At 46.1% G+C, this 18,661-nt stretch overlaps 1 protein-coding gene across 2 annotated transcripts in view; it reads left to right on the forward strand.

Moving 5' to 3' along the window:
• The first annotated feature begins 6,372 nt into the window (after positions 1-6,372).
• The window catches only part of LOC142498923 (cathepsin S-like), a 37,320-nt gene continuing 25,031 nt past the window's right edge, over positions 6,373-18,661 (forward strand). The window contains exons 1-3 of one of the 2 annotated variants that reach the window (XM_075607575.1): positions 6,373-6,479; positions 10,021-10,166; positions 11,503-11,625. In XM_075607575.1, the coding sequence (XP_075463690.1) occupies positions 10,035-10,166; positions 11,503-11,625 (255 nt within the window). In that variant the 5' untranslated portion in view covers positions 6,373-6,479; positions 10,021-10,034. Of the gene's footprint in view, positions 6,480-8,013; positions 8,038-10,020; positions 10,167-11,502; positions 11,626-18,661 lie in introns of those variants that run through there. The other variant, XM_075607576.1, reaches the window with a different exon arrangement.

An 18,661-nucleotide genomic window follows, 5' to 3' on the forward strand; every position in this document is an offset into this window, starting at 1 on the left:
CAAGGTTTTTTTTCTCTTGGGGCACCCCTAATCCCAGTGTTTAGTTTCTGAGGCACCCCCACAACAGGACCTTCAGTCAGAGAAGACATAGGATAGAGACAGTCACAGGAGACAGGGGGCAGAGAGTCACAGGATACAGGGGGGCAGAGAGTCACAGGATACAGGGGGGCAGAGAGTCACAGGATACAGGGGGCAGAGAGTCACAGGAGACGGGGCTGAGAGTCACAGGATACAGGGGGGCAGAGAGTCACAGGATACAGGGGGGCAGAGAGTCACAGGATACAGGGGGGCAGAGAGTCACAGGATACAGGGGGCAGAGAGTCACAGGATACAGGGGGCTGAGAGTCACAGGATACAGGGGGCAGAGAGTCACAGGATACAGGGGGCTGAGAGTCACAGGAGACGGTGCAGAGAGTCACCGGAGACAGGGAGCAGTCACAGGAGACAGGGGGCTGAGAGTAACGGGGCAGAGAGTCACGGGAGATGGGGCAGAGAGTCACAGGAGACTGAGGGGGCAGAGAGTCACAGGAGACTGAGGGTGCAGAGAGTCACAGGAGACTGAGGGTGCAGAGAGTCACAGGAGACACAGGGGGCAGAGAGTCACAGGAGACACAGGGGGCAGAGAGTCACAGGAGACACAGGGGGCAGAGAGTCACAGGAGACACAGGGGGCAGAGAGTCACAGGAGACACAGGGGGCAGAGAGTCACAGGAGACACGGGGCAGAGAGTCACAGGAGACACGGGGCAGAGAGTCACAGGAGACACAGGGGGCAGAGATTCACAGGAGACACAGGGGGCAGAGAGTCACAGGAGACACAGGGGGCAGAGAGTCACAGTAGACTGAGGGCAGAGATTCACAGGAGAAAGAGGGGGCAGAGAGTCACAGGAGACAGGGGGCAGAGATTCACAGGAGACAGGGGGCAGAGATTCACAGGAGACAGGGGGCAGAGATTCACAGGGGCACTTATTGCATTTTCATTCCCTGTATTCTAATGTCTATTTTCCCAACCATTGCATACATTGCTATCACTTTGTAACACCCCCCCCCCCCACACCCCCATGTTGGGTTTACTAGAAATAAAGTAAGGGTTAATAAGAGCGGAGATGCTAGCCCCCACCCAGTAGTGACACAGAAGCTGTGTCATAGGGGGGTATATAAGGAAGGCAGGGAGACTTCTGGGAAGTCAGGTTCCAGAAGTGCCAGAAGCCAGCATGTCAGGAGAGGTGGGACCTCAGGGAATAGAGGTAGGACATGTGCGTCCCCAAGTATAGTACAGGTCAGCCCCTCCCCCCCTTTATTATATTTCAGTCAGGGACAGTGCCCATGTAGTCAGGGTCCATTAGTATGGCCCATAAAGATATGCCTGTCCCACAGAGGGAGACACTGAGAAGGCACTTAGATGTCAGGGGGTCGGCCTGGCAACCAGATCTCCGTGTTCAGTAGTCAGTACCCCTGCGGAAGTGGCTGTTCCCCACCAGGGATGGATAGTGACCAGTGAGAGTCTATACCCGGCCAGGATCAATCATGGAGTTAAAGTGAATGATCGCAAAGGGGGTCCCCGTCCATCAAGGGCCCCGCACACTAATGAAAGGCAGGAATGTTAACAGGACTCATTCCCATGTAAAGTGCAGAGAAGGAGAGTGTTATCTAGAAGCCGATACAGAGGAAGAAGGTTTCATGAGAAAATGTAAAAGGTACAGCAGCCTGTGTTTATTTACAAGGGAATGAAGATGTTCCCATGCAAGGGAACCTGTAATAAGTCTTGTACTAAACAAAAGCTTCTGGCGCCCTGTTCATCATCGACCAGCCGAGCACAGCAGCTCCCTGAGATAAGGTCAATTACTGCTGAATGGGACATTACACCATATCCTCATGTACCATCCTTAGCAGCTGGGCAAGCAGGGTTACAATGATATAAATACAAATATAAATGCATATGTACATTGTGTTCCCTGCTTAGGTTTCATCTATTAAATATTCCAACGCCATCAAGCTGTACAGCAACGCACATCAACAATCCGCCCTTCGTAGGACTTCCGAGTGGCCCTCGAACCGTATGCGCCTGCTAATTTCATGACAACTGCTCCAGCATTTATTCACATTTACACTCCATTTTCAGCTAAAATAATACAAATATGAGTCAAACATTACATTTTTGATATGTATGTATGTATGTTGTGATGCCCACATCCCGTTGCAGTATATTTTAGTCCCAGATAAAGGCCGGAAATGTTGTATTTCTTCTACACTGGGTTTATTTACAGGTCTAAATATAGCAACAAGCCCAACGTCCCTTTAAGGCAAAATAACTCTTAAAAACAACACCTATTCCCTTCAGGGAAAACTAACTACATCGTAGCTTTTGCCCTTACTAATTGGATGGCCAGCTAAGCTGGTTACCACCCAAAACAGGTATTATTATATCTAAACATACCCAGACTCTACACACAGCAATATAGTGTTTCTCTTATCTGTTTCTGTTGGGGATCCAGGTAGTTCCCTCTGGACCCTGCGAGAGTTCAGAGAAACCCTCCTCTGTACTTCCAACTTTATGGATCGGACGCCCTTGCTTCAGCACGGTCTCACGTCTTTCATTCTGGATTCAAACCCAGGCAGTCCCATCTCCGCGACCACGTCCAGCGAGTCTAGGGGACTGTGTCATCCAGCTTCACCTTGCTGGGGAGACCTCTGTCTCTCCCCCTTCTCAGAGGAAAAACAATCTCTCTGTGTGGTCACTTCCTGACTTTTTACTCCTATAGATTCAGGAGTCCAGCCTGATTAGCTGCAGCTGAACTAACTTCTCTGGAGGAAATTAAATCCCTGTAGACTGGAAAGCATACTATCTGCAATACTCCAGCCCCTAGAAACAGTGATTGTATCACAATATATACTTGAAAACGAGAGGTAACTCTCAGTGTATTTTGCTGTGATCACGGTGCCGCTGAACGTGCTCATGCTTGAGAGCGGTGACATCACCAACTCTCCAAGCATGAGCACTCGGCTGTCCTTCTGCAAAATGCGAGCGCGGGGCGTGGCGTTTACGGGAGGGTGTGTGTAATTGACTGGATCGGGGCTTTTTATTGAAGGAACTATGGTGACGTAATTTTGGGTCATGTGTCCCTTCTGAGCGCTTGGAAATCAAATTTACATGTCACCCCAAGCTCTGAGCATTGCCGAGCGTACGTGCGCGCACGAAGCATCAGCGTGGCCATGCTCATTAGATGTAAAACAAATATATATCCACCGCGCTTCTCCATGTAAGGAACATGCTGCTGGTGAAAGGATTGGCCATACAAATGTGGAAAAACAGAAAGTGAATCCCTGCGCTTCTCCCATTGGGATAGCAATAAATGGGGAAATAAATATACATAGTGAAAACTAAATCTATAAGACAAAGGAGACTTTTGGTTACATCCTTTGATCAAATAATGACAAGCCTGCTAACCAACGTCAAGGCAAGTCTCAGTAGCAGGTCCCTATGCTAAATGCATACAGATGTTCAGTGAAATATACCCTGAAGGGGTTAATATAATAAGCATAAGCTTAGGTAACAATGTGCAGTTAAAAACTGGTATATACCAGTGAAGATACTTACATGTATGTAAGTAATGTGAAAAGTGAATTTACAGGGACCTTACTGGGAGATTATATACCTTGAAAAGGAGGGACTAACCTCCCACAAGCTGCTCAACAAGCAGTTACAGGTGGATTGGCCACATACATTAATCACGCCCTAATAGTAATAGTGGTGCCCACAGGAAGCTGCTGCTAGGGATTTAATTCCACCCAACAGAAAATGTAAAACAAATATATACTCACTGCGCTTCTCCATGTAAGGAGCATGCTGCTGGTGAAAGGATTGGCCATACAAATGTGCAAAAACAGAAAGTGAATCCCTGCGCTTCTCCCTTTGGGATAGCAATAAATTGGGAAATAAATATACATAGTGAAAACTAAGGGCCTCATGCAGAGCGCAGCGCTGGAAATAATTGGAGATGTTAATAAATTGAACTTTTATTGGTGTGATTTTATCTCCATATGCAGAAAGGTCCGAAAACTGCATTTAAAATCCTGTCTGCATATGGAGAGTTGCAACCGGCGAGATGCGCGCTGGTGAAACATGTTTGAAAAAAAGCGCGGTTTTTTTTGTATTTTTCCTCTCGCCGGTGCGCTCCAGCTTCCTGCCAACTTTTTTTGGAGGAGGTAATTGTAGAATTTCTCTCCATGTTATTGGCGCGAACAGCCACTAGATGGCGATCGCGCCTTTCTGAATAGGGACATTTTTACAACTGGAGAGATTTCGGTTCTCGCCAGTCGCGCGGTGAGATACAAAAAAAAAAATGGCGCTTTTTTAAAAACTCTACCTGCCTTTCTACAGGCATTTTTCTCCAAAAAATCCCGCTATTCACCTTACCGCTGCTCTCTGCATAGGCCCCTAAATCTGTAAGACAATGGAGACTTTTGGTTACATCATGCTCATTATATTACATTAAAGTGAGTGCACCAAATGCCAAGCATGAGCGCTGGTAAACATTTTATAAATAAATGTTATTTTAGGTGTATGTATGTCTGTATATGTGTGTGTATATATATATATATATATATATATATATATTTATGTATATTATACAAGAAAAGAAGCGCCTGCTCCATAGCATAATACTGTATAAAAAGTAGAATCTTTATTACAAGCTAAAGTGGCCAACAGGACATGCACTCACTTCAATTTAGTAATAAAAAAAACCTCATTGGAGACAATCTGTAAACTGTTCAGAACAGTTGAGGGCCGAATCAACTGATTAGTACACAAGGGAACTGTGGTGGCTTCTGTCAACAACCGGATATATACAGAATATATACATACATACACCTAAAATAACATTTATTTATTTATAAAAATGAATTACCAGAAAGTAATACATTGAGAGTTACCTCTCGTTTTCAAGTATGTCCTGGGCACAGAGTTATGATGAAAGATACATGGTTACAAACACATAGTTACATTAATTGTGCAAGATTATAAATTATTTACAAGACATTGCCGGCTCAGTTAGAGATAATATATATTATGGGCGTATTTAACCGTTACAGAGCAGATAAAAATGTGCGACTGCTTTAGTTTTGAAAGAACTTAGACTGGTGGCGGCTGTGAGAGTCTCCGGAAGACTGTTCCAGTTTTGGGGTGCACGGTAAGAGAAGGAGGAGCGGCCGGATACTTTGCTGAACCTTGGGACCATGAACAGTCTTTTGGAGTCTGATCTCAGATGATAAGTGCTGCATGTGGTAGGGGTGAGGAGCTTGTTCAGATAGATGGGTAGCTTGCCCAGAAAGTATTTCAAGGCAAGACATCGCCACACTCTTGCGGCCCTCCTACTCATACATTTATTTTTCATCTGGTCCCACTGGAAAACTAGTTGAAGAGCCTTGCTCTGTAGCATTAGCTCGCGGTGGCTGCTCTGTGCAAGCGTGATGCGTTTGTCAACCAAGATATGAAAGCAGCAATTTCTTCCAATTTTAAATCTAGCCTCAACTGGAAGACCCCTGAAACTTATCCATCTTCCCCAAATGTTCAGGAACCCCCTGTTCCAGAGATGTTTATAGTTTATTGTGCCGATCTTAACACCAAAATTAACAAACATGGCCGCAAGACCACAAACATGGCCATGGTGTCACCAACAGAAAGCCATGACGTCGCCTTCCGATGACATTGAGGTTTATTGGCTGCCGGGCCGAGACCTGACCCTGCTGACGGGCACAAATTATGCGCAATGCCGGAGTGGGGGAACCAGAGGGTCACCACAAACCAGCTCCGGCTCTGGGAAGATCAACAAAATTAACCACTGTATGACCCGTAAAGAGGATGTGGATGCAGCCAGTTTGAAGACCTGCGGATACACTCGTGGGAAGTTGATATCAGCTGATCGAAAAGGATCACCGTCTCTCAATCCCTACCATGGAGCCACACTATCAAACATGCACATTTAGCAAATTCTCATTTCATATGGGAGTGACGTAGTGAGAATGTGACTTTGATGTCATTTGATGAATATCAGATTGGTACCTGTTCATTCACTTACAACGAAATGTACAACATTTCAATTCTCATGTGTTCGGTTTTTCTATACAGAAGTGTTATAGAGCCACCTGGATTCTGACTTTCTCAGCACTAACAGTGTACACAAAGAACATGTTAGAGGAGAAATAAAGCAAATGATAAATTATTGGTTTCAAAAGAGCAGTTACTTAGTATCATGTATAGACAGAAAATATGCATATTATTTACTTTGTTTGAATGTGTGATAAATCCTGTCAGTTTACACCAGCTGTAAAGACCTTATCAGTGTTTTTCTCGTTTCTTCCGTGACACTGTATGCGGAGAAACAGAAACATGAAGTGGGCTTTCCCCTCCCAAAAAGCAATAAAACAAATACACTCTGCTTGTAACTTCCTGTAACTTACTGCCGTTCTCACCCTGCAGGTACGTGTTCTAAGCTCTGTTTCAGGGAGCTGCATCTCAATTATTCTACTCGTTCAAAGTATACATGTGCTTTAAATGTTGCCTAGGTTACTGTTAACATCTGCACTAGAGGAGCACGTGTGTGTGTGTATATATAATACAGTGTGTATGTAGAAATATACGGTATGTGTGTATGTGTATATATATATATATATATGTCATTAGTATATTTTAGCCCAAATTAGTAGAAGCACATATATGTATGGTCAATCCTTTTACCAGTAGCACATTTCTAAAGAGAGGAGCGCGGTAATATGTACAGTCTTTTAATATATATATATATATATATATATATATATATATATATATATACTATAGAATACTAAGGGGCCTATGCAGAGAGCAGCGCTGAAAATAATTGGAGATGGTAATAAATTGTACATGTAATGGCGTGATTTTCTCTCCATATGCAGAAAGGTCTGAAAACTGCAATTATTATCATGCATGATTATGGCGAGTTTCAAATGGCGAGATGCGCGCTGTTAAACGTGTTAGAAAAAAAACGCGTTTTTTTTCTTCTGTTCACTCTCGCCACTGAGCTCCAGCTTCGTGCCAACTTTTTTTGGCGGAGCTATTTGTAGAATATCTCGCCATTTTAATGGCGCGATCAGCCGCTAGATGGTGATCGTGCCTTCCTGCATACGGACCTTTTCAAAACTGGCGAGATATTGCTTCTCGCCAGCCGCGCGGCGAGTTTTACAAACAAAAAAAAAAACTGGCGCTTTTTTCTCAACTCGCCATTTCTTAACTTGCTATTGCCATATCTCGCTAAAAAATTACGATATTTCCGTTCTCGCTGCTCTCTGCATAGGCCCCTAAGTGCGCAAAAAGATATGATTTACATCCAAAATATTAACAGTTGCTGCCTAATGTTCAGCTACACACAATAGCATATATATGGGGAAAGGGGGGAAACAATGGCGCAAATGACTGTTAACTGTATAATAAATTTGAACATAAGTAGAATGGGGGTATGGTTTGCCAATGATTCTGAAATGAAATGAAGAGAAACAAAATATAGTGAAGTACGTTTAGTTAAAATAAATGCGCAAAAGTAGATCGCTACTTACAAAGTAGCAGATGTAAACAAGCATGTAGGATATTATAATCCTCTCCGTCCTGCTGCCTGGAGTTGCTGTATGGATCCATACATTCTACTTATGCTCAAATTTATTATACAGTTAACAGTCATTTGTGCCGTTGTTTCCCCCCTTTCCCTATATATATATATATATATATATATATATATATATATATATATTATATATATATATATATTATATATATATATATATATATATTATATATATATATATATATATATATATATATATTGCAGAATAAATTAGTTCTTCAGTATTAGATGATACCTTTTTTATTTGGACTAACAATTTATGTCATAGGACAAGCTTTCGAGAGTTCGCCTCTCTTCCCCAGGTCAGCAATACTGATATACAAAGGAATCTATGGCTAAAACAGAGGTTTGAAAAGCAGGGAAAGAAACAGAGATTTAGATAAGGTGGGGTGGACCTTTAATACTTATTAAATCTACTGTGGCAGACCTATAATTGCTCACATTTTCATGAAAATTGAGAAATTGTTCTGGTTTTTGAAGTTACAATGAGATATCTTAATAATAATAAAGGAGATGTATATGGACACACTATATGTGTTATGTATGAACTACAGTGCAGTTAAAACTGGTTAAAACACAGAAGTGTCTTAATTATATATAGTGAAAAAAATCTAGAGTACAAAAAATATATATTTCCATACCTGTAGCATCAGCAGATACATCTCCACCCATCCCCTGGGGGGAAGAGATCTATTAATAAGCTATTCATGTATGTATGTCTTTATTTATATAGCGCCATTCATGTACATTGCGCTGCACAGCAGTAATACACGTTACAATCATAAAAATAACAAATAATATAAATAACACATAATGGGAATAAGTGCTTCAGACCTAAAAGTAACATTTAGGAAAATGCTCCGAAGAGCTTACAATTTAATTGGTAGGTAGGAGGAACATACAGACAAACATGTGTTCCAGGATCCACTGATTAAGTGGGAAGGGTGAGCTCAAACTAAGGAGGAGGGGGTGGCAAAATCTCCCAAACTTGTTACCAATTTACATCAAGACATACACAGTTTTAGCCAGCACAAAACCCAAACCCAATACATTGTATACTGTATATATTTGTGTCATTTGGAGAGCTACTGGGATTGTGACCCATTGTATACAACAACAGACAATAAGGGGTATATTTATATTTACATACGAGTATACAAGATTACATCTTTATATAAGGAAACGCATATCTTTTTATTTATACAGAGCAATATGTGACCAAACGTCCCTGCTATAAAAATACCCAGGTTAAATATTACAAAAAGTGGAAGTTCTCGACCCATAAACTGACGTCCTCTGGGGACGTGTCGCAGAGCCGGTTTTAGGGTAGAATGATAGGGCGCCAAGCAATTGGGGGCGCGTATCTAAAGCAATCCCTACGGTGAATACCTGGGGGCAGGCTGCTGATGGGGGAGAGCCGGGACAAGTTTCCCAGGCCGGAGGCTGTGTGGGGTCACTTGTTGCTGCTCCATCCTCTCCCCAGCTGCCGCCTGTCTCTTCCCACGCCGTCCTCTCCTGCCGGAAGCTGGGTGCACCCGGAAGTCAGGCTCAGCTTCTGGCACGCACTGGCGGCAGAGAGAAGATGGCATGGGAAGAGGCAGACAGCAGCTTGGGGGAGCCAGGGCCCAGCAACGACCAGAGTTAAGTGGTAGTTGTATTTGGGGGCGATAATTGTATTGAAGGGGTGATAATTGTATTTAGGGGTAATTATATTTGGGGGGGTTAATTGTACTGGGGTGGTGGTAATTGTATTTAGGGCGTGCAGGGAAATTGTATTTGGAAGGGTGGAGCTCACTGTATTTTGGAGGGGTCATTGTATTGGGGTTGGTGTGGTGGTAATTGTATTTGGGAGAGCAGTGGTAATTGTATCCGGGGGGTAGTAGTGGTGTTTGAACCTGGAAGGGGTGTGTGTTGGTGTCTGTATCTGGGGGGGTAGTGATGTTTTGTATTGGGGGGCAATTGGTGTGTGTGTGGGGGGTTGCATGGGTATTGGGGGGAACTGTGTGTTTGGCCAGGGGAGGAGGGGGAAATTAGTGGGAGGATTGAGGGAGCGGGCTTGAGTGAGAGGGGGTAATTGAGCGATGGCAGAGGGGGGTAGGGGATGTAAGAGAGGGAGGGGGAAGAGTGAGTGAGGAAGATAGGGGGGAAGCGTGAGAGACCGGGGGGAGAGAAATACCGGTGTGAAAGAGGAGGACTCTATAAGGCCACCAACACGGGGGCGGTGCCAACATTTTTTTGCACAGGTCGCTGAAATGGCTGAGGCTGGCCCTGGCTCAGGGGTTGGTAATTGTCAGGATTTTATGGGTACGTAGACGATGTAACACTGACTTTGGCATCTTTCCTTTTATTTTGAATGTGAATATGTAGGCTTTGGAAGGACAATGTGCTCATACGGGACCCTCCTCGCGGCGCTTTTTGCCTTGGTCATGTCTGCTCAGTGCTTTCCTGATCCCAGCTTGAATTCACACTGGCAGCTATGGGTTAAAACATACGAGAGGAGCTATAAAAGCCAGGTAAGACGTGGCAATCACACGGAGAAGATCAGCATACTGTAGAAATGTACCATTTTACTGCAGATAAGAACCTCCCTGATCTTGGCTTTCTCTCATATTAAGGATCCCCGTTAGTCTATCCCAAATATTGTTGAAATCCCTTTCTGCATTACCACCTTTGCCGGGAAGCTATTCCATGGGTTCACCACTCTTTCTGTCTGTTAACATTTCTCCTGAGCCTCTCATTCTCCAGCGTAACCACTTATTCTATCACTTCTCTTTCTCTGAAATATTCGCCCCTTCTACACATTGAAAGTTTCATTCACGTTCCCCCTCAATCTTCCCCTAAATGTTTAACCTCGTCGCTGCCTGAGGGCACTGCGATGCGTTTAGAATTATAATCTAATGTATTTTGTTATGAAAGCAGGGGGTGAGCAACTTCAGTCTTCAAGGGCCACCAATAGGTCAGGTTTTCAGGTTATCCTTGCTTCAGCACAGTTGGCTCAATCAGTGGCTCAGTCTTTGACTCCTATCCTCAAGGGCCACCAACAGGCCAGGTTTCCAGGATATCCCTGCTTCAGCACAGGTGGCTCAATCAGTGGCTCAGGCTTTGACTCCAATCCTCAAGGGCCACCAACAAATCAGGTTTTCAGGATATACCTTAGTCGAATGAGCCATTGATTGAGCCACCTGTGCTGGAGCAGGGATATCCTGAAAACCTAACCTGTTGGTGGCCCTTGAGGACAGGAGTTGCCCACCCCTGGATTAGACTGTTTGTTAGACATCAAAACCGCAGGCAGATTGTTGTTTTTATGATGTAATTATGCCACCGCCATTCGTCCCACAGATGCACACAAAGTAGCTGAGAAGTTTGAATACAGTGTTCCCGGAGAAAATCAAAAACATTCTTTTTTTTCTCACAAGATACAAATACAGAAAACAGTTACTTTAATGGGGGATTTAAGCTTTCTAAGGCTGTGATTATACTCAAAAACGCCCGTGGTGTCGCCTGCAGTGACACCGCGCAAAAACAACTTGTATACGTACCTGAAAACTGCATATCCCAAATGCAACTGTCTCCCCGCTTGCTACTGCAAAGCGGGAGACTGTTGGAGCATCTGCAAAATTTGTTTTCGGGTTGTGACAGCCGCGTCACGTGATGCAGCCGTCCAATCAAAAAACAGATTTCAGCTAGCAGCCGCGCGAAGTAGCATGTGCTTGTGCACATGTCGCTCTGCGACATCGCTATTGTGACGTCACAGATGCGCGCACCCTGCTGTATAATCGCAGTCTTAGGAAGCTGATTACACTGAAGGTGTTTGAGTTAATGACCCGGCCTGTCCCTTTAACTTTGCAGGGGAACGAGTTTGCAAGACGTCTGATCTGGGAAGAGAACCTAAAGTTTATAATGGTCCACAACCTGGAACACTCAATGGGACTTCACTCCTACGAGCTTGGAATGAACCACCTGGGAGATATGGTGAGTGCGACGCATTGCAGGGAAGGGTTCTGATTAGCAACACTGTCTTCCTTTAAATCTGCAGACCAAGCAATAGCCCACGTTTTTTTTTTAATAAATCAGTTCTGTACTATGAGAAAATACTTATAGCATTAAAAATAAAAAAAACAACAACTCCGAATTGAATTTTTTAATGTTTTATAATGTAAAAAGCATTTTTTATTTCTATAGCAGCTATTTACAAAGTCACATCCCCTTCCTCTTCTTTAACAGGCTCTGGCACACTGCTTCTTGAGCCCTGCCCTCTCTCTAGCAGTGCACCAATTGTATCTAGTGACTGCCTGGTCACATGATCTTCCCCACAGAACTTTGCATCTTAGGACCTCTTCTGCTGCACTGACAGACATGTAGTGAACCCCCGAGCCGAATCTTCATCGATTGATCACAGGAGAACGAATCGATCGGCAACTAATTACTTATCATTGTGTGGATTGTATCAATGCACATGTTAAAGCGAAAAAAAGATAACAGTTAAAAATAAAAAACGGCAACTTGGACTGCGGCTTTACCTGCTGAAAGGACTAATACCACATCAAGTGCAGATAAGGGGCAGCTGTCATTGCTTGTGAAATGTCATATATGCGATTTGCATATACAAGAAATTGAAATGAAGCCAAATTATTTATACATTGTTTTTTTTTTTAGTCCTACTAAACCCTTCTGTATTTGCTTCACAATGCAGAATCGGTAACAAGCCAAAACTGAGAAGTTCACATGGACAAAAAGCTGTCTCTACATGAGCATTCCGACTCGCCACTTCATTATCCCAGGCTGTACTACGAATACAGTAGGAAAAAGATTTAGGGTAATAGCCATGTTCTAAATAGATGGGAAGCTGAAAGTGACACTAATTTGCATGTCATTATCCAGAATCCTTGTCTGTAGTTCACTGTATATCATATGATGATGGGCTGAAGCAGGATTGAGGACCAGTGGAAGACATATCAATACATTCTTGAGTAGAGAAGGGCAGATTTTTTCTTCGAATTTGAACCACCGCGGACTGGCCAGTTCCATTCAGCCACGGTTTGGCTATAAACTGGGCTCAAGAGTGGTTGATAAAGGGCTGAGATTAGTCCCTTCTACAGGAACCTGGAGTCAAACAGCAGCTCGAAGTGAGTGATTGTGGAAGGTGGTGCCCTAGAGTGCACCTGCATCGTGAAGTTCTTCATGTGAAGATTTCTGAATAACTCAGACTGGGGCAACATTTTTTGTTCCTGCAACTGTGCGAAAGTCTTGATTGTTCGGCCTGACTCCGTGTCCTGGATTCTCGTAATGCCGGCGGTATTCAGGGTGCAAATGCTTGTACAGAGATGCCGGTGGCAAAATCGGGGTTATGAACGAGTGGGATCATACCAGATATGTCGCTAGACAGGTTAGAAGGTGACCTCAGATGATCCCACAAGAAGAGAGAATGTTTGATAGTTGGCTGTGATTTACTGGCGGTGGTCGATTATTCCGTTTCAGCCACAACAGGGATTCAATATTGGCTGGTTTACATTCTGAATATTCTATATCATTCTAAACTGTAGAACCTTTAGGAAAATTCCATGGGAGGAGTTGGGCTAAGTGAGAGACGTGATAATATTTGGCCATATTAGGGAGGGCCAGGCCACCAACCTCTGAGGCTCTGTATAGTATTGTTTGCTTTATCCTGGGGTGTTTTCCACCTCAAACAAATCTTGATATGCTTACCTGTAGATCTTTAGTTCCCTGGAAGGGACCAGGACCGGCAGGAACCAAAACAGGAACGTGATCTCTGGGAGAAGGTTCATCTTAACTGAGACGACCCTGGCGATCCAGGATATATTATATTTGCCCCAGGCTTCTGGATATTTTAGTAGTTTTTTAAAATCAATTTTGGGTAATTTAGTGAGTATATCAGACCGTAGTTTTTAGGTATACTTATGCCGAGGTAGGGAAGAGTTCCAAGCAAAATCAAAATTGAGTTTTATTAACTTGTCGTATGTTGGGGGAGGTTATCAGCAAGCATATATGGTATTTCGAGTGATTGATTTTGACCCCCAGAGATGGCTCCATAGAGTTTCAGCACCTGAATCAGATTTGTGAGCGAAATCAGGAATCTAGAGACTGTCATTAGGACATCGTCTGCAAACAGAGAAACTTTATACTGTGTCCCTCGCCTTGATCCCCGATATATTTGGGCTTGATCTGATCGTTGCGGTCAATAATTCAATTTATAATTCAAAAAGCAAAGGGGACACCGGGCATCCCTGTCTAGATCCTCTGGATATTTGAAATGGGATAGATGTGAGACCTGCATTGCTGATTTTTGTGGGGGGGAGGGGGCGGGGGGAATGGTATAGCCCTCGTATTTCCTTAAGGAAATTTCCTCCACACCCATATGTTGTAATACACTGAGCAGGAACTTCCAATACAATCGATGGAATGCCCTCTCTGCATCCAAAGAAAGGAGCAGCAAAGGAATGTTTTTAATGTTAGCTATGTGGGTGATGTCCACTATCTTGCGTATATTATCTGAGGCTTGTCGTGTGCAGATCAACCTAGCTTGATCATGGTGTACTAGCTTTTGTACCCGGCTTCGCCCGGGGAATGTATCTCCCTGCCCTCCCCACTGGTACATCTTCTCCCGCTGCCGCCACATCCCCCCCCGTTGGTACATCTCCCCCCACTGCCGGCACATCTCCCCCCCCCCCCCATTGGTACATCTCCCCCCGTGGCCGGCACATCTGCGCCCTCCCCCCCCGCTGTCAGCACATCTCCCCACCCCCCTGCTACGGCACATCTCCCCGTGCTGCTGCTGCATCTCCCCTCGCTGCCAGCACATCTCCCCACCCACCCCTGCCCCCGCTGCCAGCACATCTACCCGCCCCCCTCCTCCCGCTGTCGGCACATCTCACCGCACTCCCTACCCCCCGCAGCTGGCACATCTCCCCGCCACCCTATGCTGCCGGCACATCTCCCTGCCCCTCCCTACCCCCCTGCTTCCGGCACATTTCCCCGCGCTGCTTTAGGCTGTGGCCATGCTGCCGCTGAGCTCGCTCGTGCTTGAGAGTGGTGACGTCACCAGCTCTCCAAGCATGAGCGATCGGTGTCCTGCAATTTTTTTGAGCAGGAGCAAAGGGCGTGCCTTTTAGGGGAGGGGGCTGTGTCTGTATGTGTGTGTCTGTCTGTCTCTGTGTCTGTGTGTGTCTCCATTTTCCCTCTGCAACCTTCCCTCCCCTCTCTCCCCCCCATTGCTCTATTCCGACCCCCCCTCTCTCCTGGCCCCCTCTTCCTCCCTCTCTCTCTCCCTTCCCCTCTCTACTTTCTCTCCTTTACCCTCTCTCTATCTCCTTTCTCCCCCCTCCCACTCCGTGCCCCCCCTCACACTCCGTGCCCCCCCTCCCACTCCGTGTCCCCCCTCCCACTCCGTTTTCTCCCCCCACTCACTCAGTTCCCCCCCACTCAATTTTCTCCCTCCTCCCTCCCTCACTGTTTTCTTCCCTCTCCCTCCCTCACTCTGTTTTCTCCCCCCTCACTCACTCCATTTTCCCTTCCCCTCACTCATTCCATGTTCTCCCCCTAACTCACTCTGTTTTCTCCCCCCCACTCACTCCGTTTTCTGCCCCCCCACTCACTCCATTTTCTCACCCACTCATACACATACACACTGTGACAAACGCCCCTCTTTTGTAGCGCTGACGTCTGTCTGGGTTCTTCCCGACACAGTCTTCTAGGGTTAATTATACAACAAACAGGATCATGCAAAGTATTATGCTGCTTAACTAAGGCTTCTGCCTGGTTTATTTTCATCCAAGTAAGGGACTGCAGCTTTAACATGTGTAGGCAAGAGGCACTCAGACATTTTCATTCAGTGGTTCGCTTATATCAGTGTCATAGCACTTCACACAGTGTCACTTTTAAGAAATAAAAACCAAATCATATAAAGAAATCCTATCCCTTTCAGGGAACTAACTACACATCAGAATCAGCCTCTAACTGCGAACTAACTGGGCCAACTAACCTGGTTCCCCAGCTTAAAACAATGCCCTCTCATTTAGGGTCACTAGATACAGCACAGTCTTTTAGCAACAGCAATAAACATTTGTTTTGTCTTATCTGTTCGTGGTGGGAACACGGTCCCAAGTGTCCAGGCAAATCCTCTGGTACTGTGATACTTGGAGGGGCCGTCCACCCTGAAACTGGAAACAGGGGAGCAGCGATACCCCCAGCCTCCAAGGAGAGAGAGTGAAATGCAAAACCTCTCTGCTCTAAATACCTGTGCATGTGATTAGAAGAGCAGGTGAGGGAGAACTAGAGCCATTGTAATCTGTGGTCTGGATTTTCAAACCCGGCTGCCCTCAGTTAATGGGAAGCTGTGGAACGGATCATTTTTAACTATTCCTGCACTTTCTGACCTAAAATGGGGCAGAAAGCTGCCTAACATCTTTGGACTATGTCACAACACACACACAAATATATTTTAACATATACACACTTTTCCAGCAGAAGCAAGTCTCGTGTACATGTGTGTATATAAATCAAACACTCAGGGATATATATTTCTGGGATAGAGGACCTGTTGGCAGCATTTATAGGGAAAGTTTATTTGTAGAGATGAATATATACACAATAGTGAAAGCACTAAACGAATTATGTTCGACATGTGGTATGTTTTGCGGTATATTTATCGGGTGTATAAGGATATATATCTGAGAATCCCCCTCTCCTCTGTGTGGCAGACAGGAGCCATCTTGTGACAGACACACACGCCATCACCTCATAGCCACCGACCATCGCCTCACAGAAAACACCCCTGCCACCCGTAAAAGGATGTTTAATCCAGATTCGCACAACTTTCCGGTCGTATTATTCCCCCCCCCCCCCCCCCCCCGCTGCCGGCACATCTCTCCGCACTGCTTTAGGCTGCAACCACGCTGCCGCTGAGCTCGCTCATGCTTGAGAGCGGTGACGTCACCAGCTCTCCAAGCATGAGCGATCAGTGTCCTGCAATTTATTTAGAGCGGGAGGTGTGGCTATAAGGGGAGTGTGCTGTGTCTGTATGTGTGTGTGTCTGTCTGTCTCTGTGTCTGTCTGTGTGTGTGTGTCTGTCTCCGTGTGTGTGTGTCTCTCAGTGTCTCCATTTTCTCCCCCTCCCTCACTCCATTTTCTCTCCCCCTCACTCACTCTATATTCTCCCGCCTCACTCACTCCCTGTTCTCCCCCTCACTCACTCCATTTTCTCCCCCCACTCATTCTGTTTTCTCCCCCAGCTCACTCTGTTTTCTCCCCCTCACTCACTCTGTTTTCTCCCCCATCCCTCACTCGCTCAATTTTCTCTCCCCCTTACTCGCTCTGTGTTCTCCCTCCTCACTCACTCAGTTTTCTCCCCCTCACTCACTCTGTGTTCTCCCCCTCACTCACTCTGTGTTCTCCCCCTCACTCACTCTGTGTTCTCCCCCTCACTCACTTTGTGTTCTCCCCCTCACTCACTCTGTGTTCTCCCCCTCACTCACTCTGTGTTCTCCCCCTCACTCACTCTGTGTTCTCCCCCTCACTCACTCTGTGTTCTCCCCCTCACTCACTCCGTGTTCTCCCCCTCCACTCACTCCGTTTTCTCCCCCCCCACTCCATTTTCTCCCCCCCACTCCATTTTCTCCCCCTCCCTCCCTCCGTTTTCTCCCCCTCCCTCCGTTTTCTCTCCCCTCACTCACTCCGTTTTCTCCCCCCCTCACTCACTCAGCTTTCTCCCCCCACTCCGTTTTCTCCCCACCCCTCCGATCTCTTCCCCCTCACTCACTTTGTTTCCCCCCTCACTCACTCCATTTCCCCCCACTCCATTTCCCCCCTCACTCACTCCGTTTTCTCCCTCACTCAATTTCTCTCCCCTCTCTCCATGTTCTTCCCCTCACTCACTGTTTTCTCCCCGCCACCCACTCCCTGTTTTCTCTGCCACTCTGTTTTCTCCCCCCTACTCTGTTTTCTCCACCCCACTCACTCCATTTTCTCCCCCCCACTCACTCTGTTTTCTACCCCCCACTCACTCCATTTGTCCTCCCACTCACTCCATTTGTCCTCCCACTCACTCCGTTTTCTCCTCCCTACTCACTCCATTTTCTCCCCCCTGCTCACTCTGTGTTCTCCCACCCCCCACTCACTCCATTTTCTCCCCCCCACTGACTCCATTATCTTTTTTCCACCTCACTCACTCTGTTTTCTCCCCCCCCCCACTCCATTTTCTCTTCCCTCACTCCGTTTTCTTCCCCCTCACTCTGTTCCACCCCTCAGTCCATTTCCCCCTCTCACTCACTCCATTTTCTCCCCCCCACTCACTCCATTTTATTTTTTCCACCTCACTCACTGTTTTCTCCCCCCACTCCGTTTTCTCTTCCCTCACTCCGTTTTCTTCCCCCTCACTCTGTTCCACCCCTCAGTCCATTTCCCCCTCTCACTCACTCCATTTCCTGCCCCCTCACTCACTTTGTTTTCTGCCCCCCACTCACTCCGTTTCCCCCCCACTCCGTTTTCTCCCCCCCACTCTGTTTTCTCCCCACCACTCTGTTTTCTCCCCCCCACTCTGTTTTCTCCCCCCCACTCTGTTTTCTCCCCCCCCACTCACTCCATTTTCTCCCCCTCCACTCACTCCATTTTCTCCCCCCCACTCACTCCATTTTCTGCCCCCCCCCACTCACTCAGTTTCCCCCCCCACTCACTCCGTTTTCTCCACCCCCACTCACTCCATTTTCTCCACCCCCACTCACTCACTTCAGTTTCTTTTTTCCCCTCACTCACTCCGTTTTCTTCCCCCCTCACTCACTCTGTTTTCTCTCCCCCTTCACTCCATTTTTTACCCCCCCCTCACTCCATTTTCTCTCCCCCCCCACTCCGTTTTCTCCCGCCCCCGGCACATCCCCTGCACATCTCACATCAGACACACAGCACAGAAGTAGGCAAGGACACGCCCCTACCTTAGTAGCCATGCCACACGCCCCTGCTCTAACATTGCTGGACAGCCAGGGAAACTTAGAATGTT

This window comes from Ascaphus truei, chromosome 7 (genome assembly GCF_040206685.1).
Source record: "Ascaphus truei isolate aAscTru1 chromosome 7, aAscTru1.hap1, whole genome shotgun sequence".
In the NCBI taxonomy this organism is placed as follows: domain Eukaryota; kingdom Metazoa; phylum Chordata; class Amphibia; order Anura; family Ascaphidae; genus Ascaphus; species Ascaphus truei.